The 20,656-nt window shown below is 34.1% G+C and overlaps 1 protein-coding gene across 1 annotated transcript; it reads right to left on the bottom strand.

Annotated features, from left to right (window-relative positions):
- Positions 1 to 752: 752 nt before the first annotated feature.
- LOC150099637 (uncharacterized) lies at positions 753 to 16,221 on the bottom strand. The gene is made up of 6 exons (XM_090403722.1): positions 16,044 to 16,221; positions 15,160 to 15,215; positions 14,740 to 14,847; positions 13,932 to 13,967; positions 8,202 to 8,240; positions 753 to 1,598 (listed from the first exon to the last, which is right to left on the bottom strand). The coding sequence occupies exons 1-6, from the start codon at positions 16,123 to 16,125 to the stop codon at positions 1,503 to 1,505; spliced, it is 417 nt and encodes a 138-aa protein (XP_090259848.1). The 5' UTR covers positions 16,126 to 16,221; the 3' UTR covers positions 753 to 1,502.
- Positions 16,222 to 20,656: the final 4,435 nt, after the last annotated feature.

The following is a 20,656-nucleotide window of genomic DNA, read 5'->3' as shown; positions in this document are numbered from 1 at the left end:
AATAAGAAAAAAAAAAAAGCTCAACTTTTATAACAACAGTACCGAAAATACTTAAGGAGCTATGGATTTATGAACATAACAAAACAGCTGATGGGAAAATGCATTGTTGTAAATAACGTTTTCCTGGCGACTGCAACAGCTCAACTGGTTGGCATGACCAGAAGGGTATGTGTGATGATTTGTCACATCAAATTACAGTTTTCCAATCCTCTGCTTTCAAGTCATGATCAGCACTGCTACACAAGTTTAACTTGAGGTTTATCTGGAACAATTATTGTAATGCACTCAGCAGAATAGAATGAAATCTTGACAGATATAGGTCCTCAGTGAAACTTAAGTTTTGGAATATGGGTATGTAGTGCTTTGTGGAAATATCTTTATCGCTATAGATATCATGAAATCGCAGTCTTGAAAACAATATGTAATTGTATTATATAATTACTTATTCATATTAATTTAGTAATAAATAACACAAAACGACCAAGTGTTTCTTTTTATTTCTTTTTCTTTTTCTTTTTAATTTTCCTGCCCTTTTCCGTGTAGTTTGCTGGACCCTTTGGTAAGTTTATTTCCGACATCATCCAGTTTCCATTAGCTTAAATAATGTGCAATACTCTCCATCTATTAAATTCAGAATATGCGTATTTAACCATCCAGGTTGATCAGTTTCTTCCATGCGTGTTTGTTCAATATTAAGAATAAGAATGATGTCGTGTTTTACAGGTCATTTCGCTTTACAAATGAAACAGAACTTATATTTTTAAAATTCAGAAATAATAACATTTTATTCAAGCAGTAAAACAGTTACATCAGTTATGCACAATATTATTCCATTATCTTATATTAAATAAGTATTTGCGATTATTAAATGATGAGTTTGAAATCTAGAACACCGTTTCTCAACATTATTCAGCAGGATACATTTCAAATTGAATTCATAAAATACGAGAATATGACGAAAGATAACCTGAGGTGTTATTGTGTTTTAGAAAGTAAATACAATCGATGTTATCCAAATAATAAGTTTGTTATACTCACGAAGATGTTATTCTATACATATCATGCTTTGCATTACTCTCTTTATAGGAACGTTCAACGCCCGCCCGCTCACACAAGCCAACATACTCAATATATTCTTCAATGTTATCGAAATCTGACGTACATAACTTTCAATTGGATTACAATGTAATAATTTTCGTATACATTTGTGGAGTTTTTTAACAAATTATATCTTTGCAATTAATATTATCACTAAAGTACAGTAAATTTTTTAAAAAAGTGTTATTTAAATCAGACTTCAAGATTCATGAAGCTCATTGTTGTACAAAACATTTCTGTAAACCTTTGTAACGCGCCTCTTTCATGCACTTCAAGGTTAAAAGTAATTGCTGAAAATTGTATTTTTTAAAAAATATAACGACTTAAATGCAGGAATATTGAGAATCGTTGCTCTAGATCAAGTATTCAGGTTAAATCATTCATTGCAGAAATCTAATATCTAGCTACTTCTTTCGCCATGCATTTTCAATTCCTACTTCAGGGGGAATTAGCGGTTTTTCGCGTCGCCGTTCTTCTTCAACTAAAGTTTGAATGCATACCTTTAATAACAGGGAAAAAATAACGAGAGAACACATTAAAATAAAATTTAAAATAAAAAAATAAATAAATAATATTTTTTTAATAATAAAAAAATATTATTATTTTTATATATAAAACACACACACACACACACACACACATATATATATATGTGTGTGTGTTAAAGACACAAGCTATTTTAAACCTAGTCATTTGTTTTACTTGTCTGTTTGCTTACTTGGGAAATGGAGTAAAACCGGGTTTAAAATAGCTTGGTGTCTTTAACAGTTATTATATAGAAAGTACTTTACCTTGTTGTATATATATATATATATATATATATATATATATATATAATCCTCAAGGGCTCGCTCTAGTGAGTACGGGCATGGCGAACCCGAGGTACCCGAAACTGGACCACGTCTTACTTCATGTAATATACACCTGTTATATTATCTGTAGACTGGTCCGTACTCTTCTTTCTCTCTGTATTTCTTGTTCCTTCCCCCAATGCTATTAGAGTATTCGAGGGCTAGGGTGTTATTCTGTCCTATTTACCTAATTTTTTATCTCATGCACCTGCCCACCCCCAGTTAAAAATGGTGAAGACAAATCAGAAATACCGCATCGGTCGTCGCGCGGGTTACCAAGGACCGCACTGGATGTTAGGCTTCCTGAACAGCCAGTGACAAATGGGCTATAGGAGCAAGATCCACAGAGCTCGAAAGTATTTACTAGGAAAAAGTGGAGCATGGCTGAAAATAGACATGTCATGCAGTGCTTCTACAGTTCAAACCCATCAGTTAGGGGATTTCAGAAACGAATGTTCCAACTTTGGCTTGAACGGCACCCAAATTCGGAAATTTCATTCGAAAGGCTGATGCAGCAACGAAGCTTCATCATGAAACGCAAGATATTTAGTGAACTTGAGCTGGAAGCACTGAAACCTCAAGCTGTAAAAGGAGACCGTACTGACCCTGAAGTGACCAAGAATATGAATGAAGCAGAATCAGATTCCATCGTGCAGAATGCTGAAAATTTTGAAAATATACAAATAGTTGAACTGACGCTATCAGATAAGGAACAAGAACTCACATGAAAAATTATCGAGCAAATGAACAGCAACCAGGAACGAGTTAGGCTTCCGGTATTGAGACAAGTACCTCAACAAAAACTCAAGGAACTCCTACAAGAGGCCAATAAAGCTGCAAGGGATAATCCTACTGGAACTATTGGGCAAACGAATCAACTTATGTACTCAATAGCCTACGTCGTAACATCTGAATTAGGATATAAGATTAGTGAATCCAAAAGCAGTAAAGCTCAGGAACCAAAATGGAAGCATCAACTGGATAAAAAAATTCTTAAACTCAGAGAAGACGTGAGGAATTTGAAAAACCTTAAGGAAAAGAAGCTGAAAAACACAAAAATCCGAAATAACCTCATAAAGAGATATAATACTGGAACACGACCTATTGACGAAGTATTACAGAAAGTGAAGCAAAAAAATAGTTGCAGTTGCAGCTAAAATAAGAAGATACAGTGCACGAATAGAACACTAGAAGCAAAATTCGATGTTTCGCTCAAATTAGCACCACTTTTACAAGAAAATTGATTGCTGCAGGAATGATAACCTTAAAGAAAATATAAATATAAATACCAGAGACAAATAAAATACACTAAAGTTTTGGAAAAACCTATGGGACACCCCTAAGAGGCACAATAACAAGGCAGAGTGGATTGAACAAATTACGAATGAAGCTCAAGAACGAAAAATGGACGAACTGAAAATAACAACTGAAATGGGTCAAAAGCAAGCTAAAAAAAATAAAAAATTGGTCAACACCCGGTAAGGATGAATTACATGGCTACTGGTTGTAATATCCAACAGGCTTACATGAAAGACTTGCTAACCAATTTTATGATGTTTTAGAAGGAAAATGCAAAGAAGAGTGGCTCACAGCAGGGAAAACGTTTTTGATCATAAAGGATAAAGAAAAAGGTCCAAACCCAAAAACGTCCTGTCAATAACCTGCCTGCCAACAACGTTTAAGCTACTCACAGGCATACTAGCTGATAAAATATACAGCTATCTTAAAGCAAATTCACTTCTCCCAATTGAACAAAAATGTAACATTAAAAATTGAAGAGGCACAAAAGACCAATTGCTGATTGATAAAATGATTCTTAAAAATTGCAAACGTAGAAAAACCAACCTTCATATGGTTTGGATAGATTATAAAAAAGCGTTTTATTCGGTGCCTTATAGTTGGATTTTAAAATGCACAGAACTATTTGGTATTAGCGAAAACGCGCAAAACTGTTTGCATTCCAGCATGAAAAACTGGAAAACAACGTTGGGTATAAATAGAGAAGAAATTGAAGAGGTAAAGATAAAAAGGGGCATCTTTCCAGGAGACTCATTATCTCTTCTATTGTTTATATTGTCATTGATCCCCTTGACTACAATTTTAAATAAAACTGCTCATGGTTATCAAATTGCGCAAAACAGTGCAAAGATATCTCACCTTTTATACATGGACGATCTGAAGTTGTATGCAAAATCAGAGAATGAACTCGGATCGATGATTAACACTGCACACATATTCAGTCAAGATATATCAATGGATTTTGGCTTAGACAATGTGCAATTGCTGGAATAACAAGAGGAAAGTTTTAAGATATGAACGAAAGCGAGCTGCTCAATGGTGAAATAATCAAAGCACAATAAAATTCGAAGACAGCTACAAATATTTGGGAATTTTAGAAGCAACACAAATTCTGCACAATAAGATCAAAGAAGGAACTAAAGCAGAATACATAAGACGATTAAGAAAAATCCTTAAGTCAATGCTTAATGCTGGAAATTTGATAAAAGCAATTAATAACTGGGCCATACCTGTTGTGAGATATTCAGCAGTCATTGTTGAATGGACCCAGCTAGAGATGGAAGATTTAGATAGAAAAACTCGATAATTAATGATAATGCACCAAGCTCTCAATCCTCGCAGTGACATTGATAGGCTATATCTATCACGCAAAAAAGGAGGTAGAGGATTATTACAAGTGAAGCAAGTTATTGAAAAAGAAAAACGAAATTTAAATGATTATCTGCAGCAAACAACGGAAAAATGTCTAATTGAGGTAACGAAAGAGGGTTTATTTAAACCCATGGAGACAAAATTGGAATACAAAAACAACCAAGTAAAAGTGAGAACCGAAAGATGAAACATAAGGCATTGCATGGAAAATACCTTCACAGCATAGAGGACAGCGCTGACAGCAACTTGACCTGGCAATGGTTGAGAAATGGAGCACTAAAGAAAGAAACAGAATCGGTAATTTTTGCAGCACAAGATCAGGCCATTAAAACCAACGTTATGAAGGCAAAAATACAAAAAAAATTCAACAAGACAGTAAATGTAGATTGTGCAAAGAAAAGGAAGAAACGGTAGACCACATTGTAAGTGAATGCAGCAAAATCGCACAAATTGAGTACAGTAAAAGGCATGATAACGTAGCTAAGATAATCCACTGGCATTTATTAAAAAGTATGGGTTTGAAGTGTATAAAGACTATTGGAAGCATAAAGTTCACCAGACAGTGGTTGAGAATGAAAAAGCTATAATACTCTGGGATTTCAAAATCCAGAAAAGGCTGGTTTGACTGACAAAAGCTTGGAATGTAATACACCCGATATTACAGTGGTTGAAAAAAAGTGAAAACAAGGGTGTTACGTTTATCGAAATATCGGTACCAGGAGATAGTCGGATCGACAACAAAGAAAATGAAAAAATTACAAAATATCGCGATTTGCAAATCGAAGTTGAACGAATCTGGCAAAAGAAAACGAAAGTTGTTCCCATAATAATAGGTGCTTTAGGAGCCATCCCTAAAACATTGAAAAAACATCTATAAGCACTCGAGTTAGATGGATTAAAAATTGGGCAGCTGCAAAAGGCTCTTTGTTCGGCACAGCTTTCATTTTCAGAAAGTATTTCCACAACTCATAGGCCCTTGGGTAGGGCTCGAATTAATGGAATATAACCAGCCTTTTCTTATGACTGAGGAAGCAAATTAAGCTTTGATTTAGCTTTGATATATATATATATAACAAGAATTAATTACATTTATTTATGTTAACAATAATTTTCAATTTAATTTGATATTTCTGGCCTCACTCGAAAGTCGTTCATTTAGAAGCACCAGAAAAAAAAAAAAAAGGGAAGCTGAGATATTGACTTAATTTGATATTCATTTAGAAATTTCAACATATAAATACTGCCTCATAAAATTTGTTATTATTATTATTTTTTTGAGCAGGAGGGGAATTAAGCTATGTTTTAATTTAAAAGAAAGCTAATAGCTTTTACTGGTTTATTTCGCTAGTAGTAGTCCGATACACTTTCTGTTTTTTTTTTCATACTGCAGTTTATCGTTTTTTTTGTGTTGTTTACAAATTTAAATATTCTGACTCTTTTTCATACTTCAGGAGAAAGTTTGGACCTATTAGGTTTCCGAAAGTAACTGGAATTTCGAAGATAACTCGAAACCATTTTATCTTACAATATTGTGAATAATATTCAGATTTCAAGAAGAATAATGGACAGATATCAAAGAGTAAGTTGTGGAGGAGTTCAGTCATGGAGAAGTCAGGTGGCAAGAGGTGTACCTCAGGACTTGCTTTGTAATTTATTGATAGTGGAAATACTTTCACAAAAAATATCTATTTGATTTGCTGATGGTGCAAAACTGGGAAGAGCGATAGTCAATGAAAGTGATGAAGATGTCTTGTAGGATTGCATAAGCATGCTTCCGGTATGGGCATAGCTAATGGCTGCCAGATTAATGTGGCGAAGTGATCACTTCGGGAAGATGTGATCACATGCTGTGCAGTGTATTAATGAAATTTAAATGGAAGACACTGACGAGGCAAGGGACTTGGTGGTGAGTGTGGACAGAGAAGTGAAGTTTAGAACGCATGTTGCAAATGTGACCAGAGGAGCACTTCAAATTGTATAGCTGTTATAACGCATTGATAAGGACACATCGGGTCTACGGCGAATAGATCTGGTTACCTGGAATTCTTGGTGAAAAAGAAATAGTGGAGAGGTTCCAAAGGAGAGGTACAAATATTGTTACAGGACTGTGAAACGATTCATATGAATAGATTCACGGTCTGTGTACTTCAAAGAGAGAACCAGGGATTAACCCCGGAAATTGTGTAAGAGTGTAGTTAACAAGATTGTTACGACAAGATATTTTTTTTGATGGGTGGTGAATGTGTGCAGGAATCCGCTGCCAGAGGTCGCTATGAGTTATATTTTGTGAATGAGTTTCAACAGAAATAAAATATGTATTGTGTAAATAATGGTTAATGTGTTAATGTATGGTCACCGAGGATAAGTCAGAAGAAGTCACAGAAGGCAGTACTTACAAGTTGTAAAACCAGAAAGGCTCTTCGCTCTCTCCCTTGTTAGCAATTTTGTTCAGAGTGTATTATGAAGTGAAAGCTATTTAATACCAAGTATGACACTGAATATGTCGGCAACAGAAACATCATTTGGCCAGGATCTATTACTTAATTAGAAGAATTTCTGACGCATGTAAATAATATTCATTCCACGTTTAAACTCACTGCTGAATTCGAGATAAATACTTTTTACTATTTATGGGCACAGAAATAGAAGTATTCGAACAGAACACATTGAATTTCTCAGTGCAGCGGAAGTCAACAAATACCCCACATCCTATCACCACTTGACAGAAAAATTATTCGCGGTTAATTCACAGTGATGATATTCGTCATTATTCGTTCACAACGTGATAGAGCTTACTGATTCTAAACCAGAATAAATAAAAGAAACGAATTGGATTATTACTTGACCTTAATCCTACTAAAATGATTACACTACAACATTAGTCAACAAAATTCTACGTTTACCTCCAAAACATGAGTATGAAGTGCAAGACTTCTGGGAAAAAGTGCTTCACCCTTATATACGTTAATTCACAGATAAAATATCATGGATATTACGTTAGCAAAAAATAAAGGTTTTCTTTAATTCCATCAACAAAATATCTAACGTCCTTATACCTTCAAAACATCCTCATTCACTTCTCAGAACGTATTGCACTAATTAGAACAGGCATGCAGGGGCGTGAGAATTCCGCGAATCTGAACACATAAAGAGAACGAAAGGGATACGAAAATAGGACGGACAGTATATTCAAAGAAAACTAAACATCACCTATTACGGCAGCAAGACCAAATGTTCCAGAAAGATTACAGAGATTTTTCTCGAGTCACCATCATTTCGCAGATAATCATACACAACTCGATTTTTCCTCTTGATGTGAAACAGAAGAATATTCAGGAAACTATTTGTGTTTTCAATAAATTATTCGATCCCTTGTGTTTGCTTAATGTGGAAGGATACGGGCAAAGCTATTTCAAATTCAAATACAATCACATTCCAAACTGTGGATTTCTGCAATAAGAATGACTTAAATCATTTCATGAAGATTGCCTAATTTAAATTTTTCTTTCTATAAATGCTATACTACTGTAATTTCTGAAAAAATACAGAGAGAATAAATGTTGAAATGAATGAATGACTTACTGCGGTAGGCTTGAAATCAGACTCGACAGTTTCGCTTGGCTGGAAGTAATTCACAAAGGTAAGTTTATGTCATAAATAATGCTTCATCTAATCAGAGTACTACTATATATATCTTTATATATATATATTTATTTATTTATTTATTCATTTATTCTAATGATACCAAAACATCTACAGCTTTTTTCAAAGACTCAAGAAAGTATGTGTATATGCGTGTGTGTAGAACACTCATAAAAACTACAATACAACATTATGTTTATATGGGAATATCGTTTAGAGTAACCTGTTAAAATCTTATCAAAACAATGATATTCACATTTCCATTTATTCTAATTTTAATAAGCAAATAAACTTTGTCCATAGACATGTTATGTAAATCTAAACGTCTTTCCACTAATGGAGTAAGTCAAATTCTTTGCATGTGTTTCCGAAACATTGTTCAAAGTAAAGATCCAGGATGTACGGATGTATATGGTGGTAACTGAAGTTGTTGTCAAAGACCACATGGACTTTTATTATGTTACTTCCACTTGTAACATTATTCGATTGTTTCCAGTCATTTCTACAAATATTTCTTCTCTCGCTTTGTTGTTCGTTTATAGCAAGTACCTCCCACTTGTTATTACTTGAATATTACTAATGCAGTCCAACCACTCAGTTTGAATGTTATAAATTATAAAGTATCTACTTCTTATTTTTGAGTGTTCCTCAACTTCTTCATCATCATCTCTTGGACTGGATGTCCATGTATTACGAGAAATATCTTCCAATGGTTCCCCATGATGAATTTTATTTCCTAATATATCTTCTTCCTTATTTGATGTATTTTATGCTTCTGTCTTTAAAGTACGTCCTAATATATCACTGCATCTTAATCCATTCCTGATTTTGTATATCCTGAAAATATGCACACCTAAAGAATGAGACTCTTTCCAAATATCAATAATTATTTACAAAACATCAATTCTCTTTATTCTCTCACTTATACTTTTTATGCTACGAAAGGTTTATAAACCTTTGGTAGATTACTCCCATTGGTCGCTTAAAGATTTTTTTCTATTGTATTACTTTTATATATAGCGTTTGATTTGTTTTAAATTTATTTTTAGTTTATTCTGCAAACCCTGATCTAGAAACCAAAGAAATCACAATTATCCGTAACCCACGATGGATTCGAAAGTGCAGAGATCATTGAAGAATGAATAGCACTCAGCCACCAGGCTGAAAAACACAGTTTTCACAGACTACCGAAAAAGTCTTGAAAATGTTGATATACTAGTGATCAAATATTTCTTCGAGTTTCAACATACATTAAAAATACACAGTTTATTTTCCTCTGTGTTCGGTTCTACTGAATTCAAATTCGATATTAAAATAGTGTTTCTGTAAACATAAATAAAACAACATAAAAGTGACTTTCCTACCACTTATAAAGATATCAAAATCTCATTGTTATCCGAAACCTCCACATCACCCAGGAGTTTACAATATTCACTGTTCCAGTTTTGTCTGCTACATAGGCCAGACCGGGAGATCGGAAGAAATCCGCATGAGTGAACATCAAAAGGACGTACAAAAAAACAGAGAGAGAACGTAAGTGTGGTTTGGCATTTCACACAACATCTACTGACCATGATGTACTCTGGGACAGAACAAACATGTCCTACATTGATAAAAACTGTTTCTCAAGAAAATTCAAAGAGGAAGCAAATATGATCAAAATTCCTATGTAATGCAACTAAAAGCAAGGTTTGATTTTAAATCAAAAGTTTTTTCACCGTTTATCAAACATTTAGTTAGTTCAGACCTCGGACAGAATGAAAGTGAACCACAGAATGTGACATCGGTTGTTAACGGTTGTATACTTCTGTTATCGGGTTTTTAAAGAACTTTTTTGATGTTCATAATACTAAAAAATGAACTTCTTTTTTCGTGATTTATTATAATTTGTGCTTTAAACTGTTAGTATTCTTTACCCCTGAAGATGTTAGTCTGACGACTAACGAAACTTGTTGGGTTTGTTTATTAGTACTTGTTTCGTTTTAAAAACATTATTTTTTAATAAACATTTGGTCACAAAACCGAAAATTCGATTGAAACTCTTAACCACAGAAAGCCCCGCAGGATTATAAATGAGCTATTTTCGATCAGATTTGTTATCAACATTTAGATGGAAATGAATTTTATCTGTGACCTTTTATTACAATAAAATCACTTTTATTAGTGTGCCCTCCTACGATGAGTACTTGTACTCCGTGGAGTTGACACGTAATAATAATAATAAAAATGATAATAATAATTAACGTTTACTAAAATCAAATGAAAATTTCACGGATTCTCATTAAATTTTAAAATTGTGTCCCATTTACATATTGTTTATAGTAAATGAACATATTATTATTTATTGATTGAGTATAATTCACTAAATCATTAATTCTAAGTCTTAATGTATCCACCAGCATCATGGTCATATAAAAAATAGTTATTGGATGAAAATCTATGTCGTACGTTTTCCATTATATTCAACAATAAAGAATATGATTTTCAGTTTCTTGAATTTATTCACACGTCTGATAATTCACACGAAGATCTTAACAGTAATAATAATATAATTAATATAATTAGGGTGAAAAGAGACATTTCTTACAGATTTACGCACGTATTTTTCATTCTGACTGTTTCAATAACGTGCGCATATCACAAAACTCTGACCTGAATCATTTGTTTGCGTCGTAACTACCGTATGAAGAGACACTTCGATGATCTACAGCAGAAATTCGACTGCACCTGTTATGGAATTGTATGAAATGGTGGGTGTTAAAAGACTGCCCTGGCCCGCGCCGAATCCTGACCTCAACCCCATCAAAAACAAGCAAAAAATTGTGAACTTATGTTTAATTCCTTTGTAAATGCATTCCTGTTGCTCAATTCATAAAATAACATCCTGAATTTCGCGCTTGTCATCCCAGATGTGGCAGTTATCTGATATTGGCTAGATGAATAGGCACACAGTAAACATATTCATTTAATAAATGAATTACAAGAAAAATTAAAAAAAAAACAGGATTCATCCTGATTATGTTTATGATTATATAGTGCCATTATCATGATTCAAAAGAGAAAAAATATTAACCCTTCCACTGGAAGGTTCGTGTACGGCAAATTACATCAATAAAAAAAAAAGATTTATTTAACTTTTATACGACACATACTTATCTATTGATCATGGAGGCAGATAAGGAATAATTACAGAATTTAAGAAAATATAACAAAGGCAAATATAGATTCGTTTCGTACCTTTTTTTAACCATTTTAACAAAAAACGAAAAGTGATCAGAAAAAAAGGTGTGGTTGTAAAGCGAATCGCATTTTGAGAAGCGAATGTTTCTTCTGAAGAATATAAATATTTTCGAAGGTATCCTGTTGCAAAGTTCAAGATTATATTTGTGAATGAAACCATTTACCGAAATGTATAGTGTAGTACTGAAACCATTACAAATAAAACAGGCAGAGAACTTTGTTTGCCAAATACTTGATAAATTTTTAATATTGGGTGTGTCCAAATTATGCGGTGTTGGAGAATTTGTTTTATAAAACAATAAAAACTATTTCCAAATATTTCATGGCACAAACCACGGCACTGCAAAAATGAGTGAAGTCTGGAACGAGCAATATTGTATATTTTTTTAAAATGCATTGACTGCATTGATACTCTAAGTACTATATCTAAAAATAATTGTACGGACACTCCAATTATTGGAATTTATGTAACATTCCAGGTTTGTTAATAACCTAAAAACCGGTGAACAGATAGAAAGAAAACACTATTTCATCGTAGCAGTCGAATAGAGGTTGTATGGCAACACGACTTGAATTCAATGACTTCGACAGAGGTGTAAACGTGGGGCTGTCACATTGAAGGCATGTCCAAACGTACCATTACTGTTCAAATGGAACAGTAATGGCAACACGACGTGAACTCAGTGATTTCGAGAGAGAGAGAGGGAGGCGTCATCGTCACATAAGTGGCATGCCATTTCGTGATGACATTGCTACTCAACTGGAGTATACAAAATCAATGCGGGGTAATCAACATATGTAATCAACAAATGAAGACGTTCTGGCATTACTAGTGCAAGAAAATATCCACGGAGGCCGCATGAAACGACTGACAAGGAGAGGATGGTGTAAAAACGGGTGGCACGCTAAAACCGGCTACGGTCGGCACAGACAATCCGTGACGACGAACAAAGCCTCTCGTCTGTCCTGGCGCAAAGAGCGTGTGAATGAGACAACTGACCTACTGTGAAGCAATGAATGAAGGTTCACCTGTTTCCCGTCTGATGGCACTTGTTAACAAACGTTCAGCAGGCTGCCTCGATACACAGAGTCAAGTTTGGAGGAGTACGATGATTAATGATGTGTTATGTATTCGACTTGTTTGGAGTGGCACCATTGGTTGTTGACCATGGTTTAATGAGTGTAGCTCAGTACCTTGATATTCTGGATAAGCAGGTGCTGTACACGATGTGGAGGTGTTATGAAACTGACCCGTGTTACTATCAAGACGACAATGCCCCCATGCCACAAAGCTGCAGCGCTGTTATGGAATGGTATGAAGAAGTGGATGTTAAAAGTGTGTTCGGGTCTTCGCAGAATCCTGACCTCAACCCCATCAAACACCTATGGGACCAATTGGAGTGCAATCGAGGTCCAGAGCAGCAGGCTCTCGATCTGTCGTTGAACTCAGCTCTGCTTTGGTGGAAGAATAAAGACAAATGACAAATTTCTGGAAATTGATGGAAAGACTCCTTCAAATGGTGCTGGAAGCGATCAAAGCCAAACGTCGACATACCCGATAATAATGATTGCCAGTTGGTGTCAATTGTAAATTGCTAGTCCTCGGACAATTATTGTCAAATAGTGTACAAAGAACTGTCCTTCGTTCAAACTGTTAAAAGGAAAGAGATCATTCATTTTGGAATGTAAAAGGACTTGGAAGAGTTCGGCGCTGAACCAAAGGTACGCCTGGCTACCTCAACAATATCTTGGAGTACGAAATGTGAAGATGCACAGAAGTCTTTAGAAAGTACTCAAATGTAAAATAAAATAATGTAATTTAAATAACATTTTGATAAAGAAAACCACCAAAAAGGAAAATCTGGTACTTCTTCAGCATTTACAAATGTAATTTAAAATGAAGAAATGGGGATTGATAAACGTATTAAAAAATGTAAATTTTAGTATATATTAAAGCATGCCCACACTGCATACATGCATTTAGTGTATATTGCCAGTGCGTTTGAAATTTAGGTTAGATATAAATGATGAACTCTATTGTGTGTGCAATGAAAAGAAAATTCTCTAAAAGAATAAGCACAGGTTAAAGTGGATTTACGTCTACAATTAAGAAATTTAAAAAAATCACTTAATACGAAATCTTCTTGTGCTGGATTTGGTTAAGCATTGCATTTGGAAAAATGTTTTTTAGATAGCGATCTAGAGCCCGAAAGAACTGACACAGGTCGGGATTTCGTGAAATGTGTAATAGTAAATCCCAACTCTAGAAAAAGAAAAAAAGTCCCAAATTACAAAATGTTTGCGATTTGAATGTCATTGTTGTTCACTTATCATCAGAAAATAAATAATGAAATGCCTCACACATAATCTAAGAATTAAAAGTAAATTATTATTATTTTTCTTTTTAACAAGCAATTTATAAACACATACCATGTTCTGTATTTTTTCAATCATGCAGGCATCGAGCTAAATAGTAAAAAAAAAAGTCGTAAGTCAGAATTTCTTCATTAGCGGTAGTCTAAGCATTAAAATAGATTAAATCTATGCAGATATATTGGTTTGCATCTCCAGTGAAATATAAACGTTTGTAGAGATTTATAGCTACCAGATGAATACAAACGTTTATATTTCACTGGAGATGCAAATGTTAAATATAAGTCTTTTCCACTTTTTAAATATTTTCTAATGAGAATTTCAGATCTAATATCATTAAACGATATAATTCATGGTATGTAAGGTCTATTAATAAATTTAGATCTAATAAAAATCCTTTAAAGAAAAATGATACACGGAAGTATTACATCACCCAGTGTCATGTAATTCATTTGATATTACAGGACAGGATGAAGGAAATGAATCTGATACCGTTATAGTTCTACTGGTTTTATTATGATAAAAAAATAAAAATAACTAAAAATGTAAAATTAATGGCTGGAATTACTAGAATCACTTTCCTAAACTTTAATTCTATATTCAGATCAAAGGCATAGCTGGAATGAGTTAAGTAGGTCAAAAAGATGAGGCGCGTAATAATTAATCGAAATTAATTCTGTTTATTTTACAAACAGTATTTACAACATAAACAGCATATACACTTTGCTTTACGAAACAAATTAATTACATAATACAAGGAACAATCTCATTCTAAAAGGAAATTCAAATAAAATGAAACAAATTTCTTATAAAGTGTAATGAGATAAACAATACTACAATATCGAGCAGATTTAAATATACTTACCTCTTTAGAACTATTACCATGATTGCATAAATCAGTTACGTATGACAGTTCTGGAGTTTCACTCTTAGGGAAGTGTAATGAAAAGCATTCTGTAAAAGCGAGTCGAATCTGAAAAAATGCTAATAGCGCATTAATTTATTTCTTGTTCGATATTTTTAAATTTCACCATAATATAAATTTAGATAAAATGAAATTAATTGGAATAGGGAGATAGAACAAGGAAGGTCAGTTAAAACTGTATGCGAATGAACAGGATAATAATTAAATGTAATATATAGATTGCAAAATAGTTAAAAGAAAGTACGGGATGATGATCATAACTGAGTTTGATTTCATTAGTATTTTCAAGAATATCTTTGCTGTCAAATTAAGTGCATTAATTACTTATAATTAATATATTATAAGTCACATTAAACTTACCTCCCCAGATATAAGCTTTATACAATTAGCAAATCTGTTTCGATTTTCTTCATTTCCTTAATGATATAAAGAATAAATTAATTTAAATTTCAGAAAGCCAGAGAGAGAGAGAGAGAGAGAGAGAGAGAGAGAGAGGTAGGAAATGTATGGAAATGAGAGTGTCAATCAAAATAGCTAATTAGCAGATATATTTACAGTTTTGCTAATTTCAAAATTGCCAAGCAATTTGGAAATGTTGTATATTATTCAGCAAGTAGCTATGAATACGAAGATCGCATTATTATAACGCTACAACTCAATTTGAAAAATTTAAATAGTCTTTCAAATTTTGACAGAAATGATTCCATATAATGCAAATCTTAACTATTTTCCTTTTCGTTTCCGGTTTCTTACTTATGTGAATACAGTGAAATCGTTCTTCACCTTAAACTGTGTAATTTTTTATGCATAATTTAGAAGCAAACAGCCCTTATGAATATGAACACTCATATTTGTTTTAGCACAATCAATTAATAAGTCCAATTATTCGATACACATTTATTATTAATATTATTATAGCTACTAATCAAATTATTTTGATGTCTTGGTGTGACATTGCACCCTAATATTGTCAAAACCAAACGTGGTTTGAAACATTACTAATACTTTTTTTGCACAACAGCATTCTTGTGTATTTAAATCCTAATCCACCCAAATTACTAATAGGATACATTTTCCAATAAAAAAGAATCTATTTTATTATCTTATATTATATAAACGTCATGGAGCATTAATAAAATTTAGAGTTATTTGCGCAGCCTCATACTATAACGAAACATCATTCGAAACAGGAAGAAATATAAAATTCTTACAATAAAAATCAGTAAAGCAGTTTGAAAACTTACTACAATGAAATTTATCTTGTCCATTAAGATTTCCAAGCAAAGCCAGGAAGATACATAAAAACACTGTCTTCTGGATAATCATCGTTTACTTTGAATATCTTCAATAGTTTTTGATCTTAATGCAACTATGGCAGCTTGCTGTTCCTCTTACAACGTTTCTGCCGAATTTCTGTTGCTAAATCCAAAGTTCATCCAGCAACCTTGAATTACTTCCTTCCGAATTTTCTTAACAGCAGGAAATGAAAAATAATTAGCAGTAATTTTTTTACGTTTATCAGAGAGACCATCCGGAATTTTAACGAAATAAGCAAGCACGCTTACACTGGTCCGAGCAACCAGGAAGAAACACAACGCACGTTTCCTGATACATACTTGATCGTGATTTCATGTGCCACGTTATGCTAATTATGAAATCTTTCTTTGCAAGAAATTTCAACTAATACATTCGGAAAAGCCTGACGATGGGATGTTAGGATAATTTTTATTTGAGAATTTATACTAAACTTCATTTTAAAATATAAATCTGAGATAATTTAGGGTCGTTATTACACATTTTTCACTGCATAAGTAACTCATTGAAACCAATTTAAGACGAAAGTTCAAGTTCCAAAAAGCCTTTTGTTCATGAGAAAGTGCACATCAAAATGATAATCTTCACAGTATTATTGATTCATTCGTAACTTCAACTCAGCCAACATAACGGAACTTCAACTACTATTCGACTTCGCAAATCAGATCTCATTTTAAAGGTGCGTGTTTTTCTTCATTTTTTTTAAACAAGAACTAACAGTATATAATTAAGACAATGCACGGTGTCAAAAGGCTGCTGCTGAAATTGGGTGGTGGATATGAACGTTATCATACTTCATATTAGCCACCACAGAGCCCTGATGTCAGGTGAGGTCATGGGGAGTCAGTCCCCACCACATTCCAATAACTTGTTACATGATTTTAGGAAAAATGATCCAAAATTTCCATTGATCGCTATCATACGCTTGTGGAAATTATACCACGTAGGGTTGCGGCAGTCATCGCAGTGGAAGGAGTTCTTACATCTTATTAAGCTGGGCGACATCACTCTTTGTTCCTTATGCTATGGTGCCCGTTGACTTCTTTGCAAGCAATATAGATTTAGATACCATTAATTTATGAAAAGAATTTCAAATCCTATTGCGTCGGTTTCACGAAAATGGCACCTCGAGGACGTTATAACGAAACGTTTATTTTTCGATGAAACGTCTTGTGTTAATCTTGAAATGAATTGCGAAAGCACAGTCTACTTGCTATTAAAAAATATATAACAACATAGCTCAATTAATAAAATCAGTGAACATCAGAACTACCTTCAACTATTAAAACCTTACAAAGATTCTTACGTTACCCTGAAGACAAAGTTCTGCTTTTGATCTTGCGGAAAGGTGTGGGTGTTTCTAACTGAGAGAAGATTCGTAGTCTGTGAAAAAAAAAAAGAACTTGTTGGCAATGTTACACGCACAACATTACACGGTGGTTTTGCATGCTTCTTCCATACACTATTTAGAAGAGAATACTTTGGTAAAATTGTTCATGGATTATTTCAAGGTCATTCGCTCTCGCGTCAGACTAAATAGAAACCATAAACTTACAATTCATATTACTTATCTCTCTTACGCCTACAATCATATACAGAGCCTGCACAACAATGTAGAGATCTTGAATGATATGTCTGATGATTTATATATGTATGTGTGTGTGTGTGTGTGTGTGGAGTAGTGAGTAGCAAGAAAAGTTTTTCATATTCCAACAAGTAAATCACCAAGCTACTCTTAAGCCATTGATTCGATTTCTTTTTAATTCTGTTTTTATTTATTATCTTGAAATTCCTTTCAGAGAATAAAATTTCAAGATTATTGGTTGAATATACAGGGGAGTATACTGAATATACATTATCAATATAGATGGCATAAAGAGATAAGGTACTTTCGACGCAGCGAAGAATTTCCAAAGAACTGAAAATGGTTTGATAAATACACGATAACAAGTTACTCACCATTGTTTCAGTCACACAAGTACAGAAATGAAATATTTGCAGAATTATGATATGCGGTAAGTGTCAGATTACATTTCAGAGGAAAAAAGATTTAATTTGCAGGAATAAAGTGAGAATTTTGCACTTTATCTGTTCTGGCCATGGACAATATAAATCACATTTAAGTAGAATGAGAACATTACGACATTAAGTACCTCTATGGTAGGAAAAGCAATACAATCGCATTGCTTCAACAACATGAACTAAGACAGCTAAGAGTAGAAATGTGATATGGATGTGATAATCGACCAATACTTGAAAACCGGAAGTATCCTCAATTACATTTGTTGACAGGCTGTTCTATAATTAGAGTACATTCATTACAAGAAAGCTTAAGGAATACAAAGGAAGTAGCAACTTTCATCATAAAACAAGTAACTTCAGATGATCAAATATATTATCTAGAGATTAAAAGTGCTAAAAAACATTCATTATAAAGGATCTTTTTCAAAAGACAATTACAATACGAACTTATTAATGGTCATCTGAAAAAAAATTGTCCTCATTGTTGATCGTTCTGAAACTACATTAAAATAAGAAATGAAATCAGCTGACCATTTAACGGACATTGTCTTAAAACTGAGTCAAACAGTTTTGATGACACAAAAATGACGCAAAAGTATCCACTGTTTTATTGAAACCTTTAAAAAAAGTCAAGGTGATTCATTCTCTGCTTCTCGTGTAGTGCTACGTTCAGGTATATCCATAATAGACAGTTCATAAACACTCAGCACAAAAACAAATATATATAAAAAAGGAAATAGACGTAATTAAACTACCCCCCTATTCAGACCTTAGCTCGATCTACCAACCAGAATGTGACCAAATTTAGTAATAGAGACTAATGAAGAAGACATGGGAATAAGGGTTCCCATGGCAAGAATTTAAAAAAAAAAAAAAACATATCCATAAAATTGTGGTTTTGAAAACAATATACAATATATCTAGAAAAGATTTTTACCTTGGGTATACTATACGTTGCAGATACCAAGCAGTTTTATAAACTTGGTAATAATCCTTTTCTTCCAAAGTAAGCAAACAAGCAAGTAAGCCAAGTTTGCGCCTGAAGTATTTTCAGGTACGAGGCAACTCGTGGTAAAGGTGGACTGAGCTCTGCTCACTTGCCTCTCCCATAATGCAAAGCACATCTTCTTACGATGATGCTATATATTAAAGAAAGGGCCACTACCCAGACCGGTTTCGACCTTTATTCAGGTGCTGTTTAAGTAAAGATCTCCCTAAAATTAGGCGAACCCAGATCACTCCCAACGAGAAACCGGAGGATCGTCCAACTCAGCGTTGTTCCACTCAGTGACAAGCCTACTCCGTCACCAAGAACTTCTCAGCATTGGCTCTACTCATTGGCAGGCTCACCCCACCACCAGAGAGAGAGCCATAATTTCAGCAGTGGCCCCACTCAGAGACAGGCAAAAACGTACCCCAAGCAGAGCCTCTCATACCTCAAGGAAAGGGACAACTTTACACTAACTGTTTTAGTGAGGGAGGGTCTCCAAAACCTCGTGAGATCCCCTGGATCGCCCAATAATGAGCGACCGCCAGAATCAAAACTCAGCGTTGTTCCCCTCAGTAACAGACTCACCCCGTCAACGAGAAGAACTCTCAGCGTTTGCTCTACCCCGTGGCATGCTCACCCCACCACCGAGCAGAACCGCTCATATGTCATCTGAGGGGTAACAGCAATAGCCGTCGCCGAGCCTCAGTTAACTTCATGAACTAAAGTCTTGCCATCCGTTACCACCCCCCCCCCTCGGTCCAGCAGCAACGTCAAGCCTCAGTTAAAATTTGGTTGAAAGTCGTACATTTAGAACAAGCATTAGATATTTATTTTCATTCCCGAAAAGAAGGTTTGGACCAAGTACTTTTCAAAAAAAGAACTGAAATTTCGAAGATAACTTGAGACGGACAAACTGCTGTAGCCACTGTCTCTTAATTATTGAGAATAATATTGAGCCTGTAAGAAGATAATAGGCAGATATCAAAGAGTGGCTGTGGAGGAGTTCAGTGCAGGGGAAAGCAGAGTATTCAAGCATTGAGCCCTCTAACTCAGGGCTCAATGCTTTATACTCGTTGCTTAATTTGTACAATCATGATATTGGAAATAAATTGACAGGAAATATGAACTTGTTTGTTGATAGTTCATAATTAGGATGAGTATAGTCAATGAAAGTGAAGTAGATGACTTGCAGGATGACTTAAATAGGTTGTCGGTATGAGCAAAGTTAAGTTTTGTGGAAAAAGCCAGTTTTTACATAAAAGCAAGTGTGACGTAATGCTCTTCGCTAGCATGTGATCATATGCTCAGTACTATATCGATGGAATTGAACTGCAAGAAGTTGACGAGGCAAGGAACTTGTGGGTGGTTGTGAACAGAGAACTGGAATTAGAAGAAATATTGCAAAGGTGGCCAAAGCAGCACTTCATATTATTTGATTGCCAAAGAATACACTGATAACCAGGGATAGGGAAGATATTGTTTCGCTTTATAAGGCAATAATAAGGCCACATCGGGAATAATGGGACCAGA

Source organism: Typopeltis vanoorti, chromosome 14 (genome assembly GCF_054136105.1).
Source record: "Typopeltis vanoorti isolate ZY-2024b chromosome 14, IOZ_Tvanoo_1.0, whole genome shotgun sequence".
NCBI classification, from domain to species: Eukaryota; Metazoa; Arthropoda; class Arachnida; order Uropygi; family Thelyphonidae; genus Typopeltis; species Typopeltis vanoorti.
The sequence above is the reverse complement of the archived record's forward strand: the minus strand, read 5'-3'. Positions and strand labels throughout refer to the sequence as shown.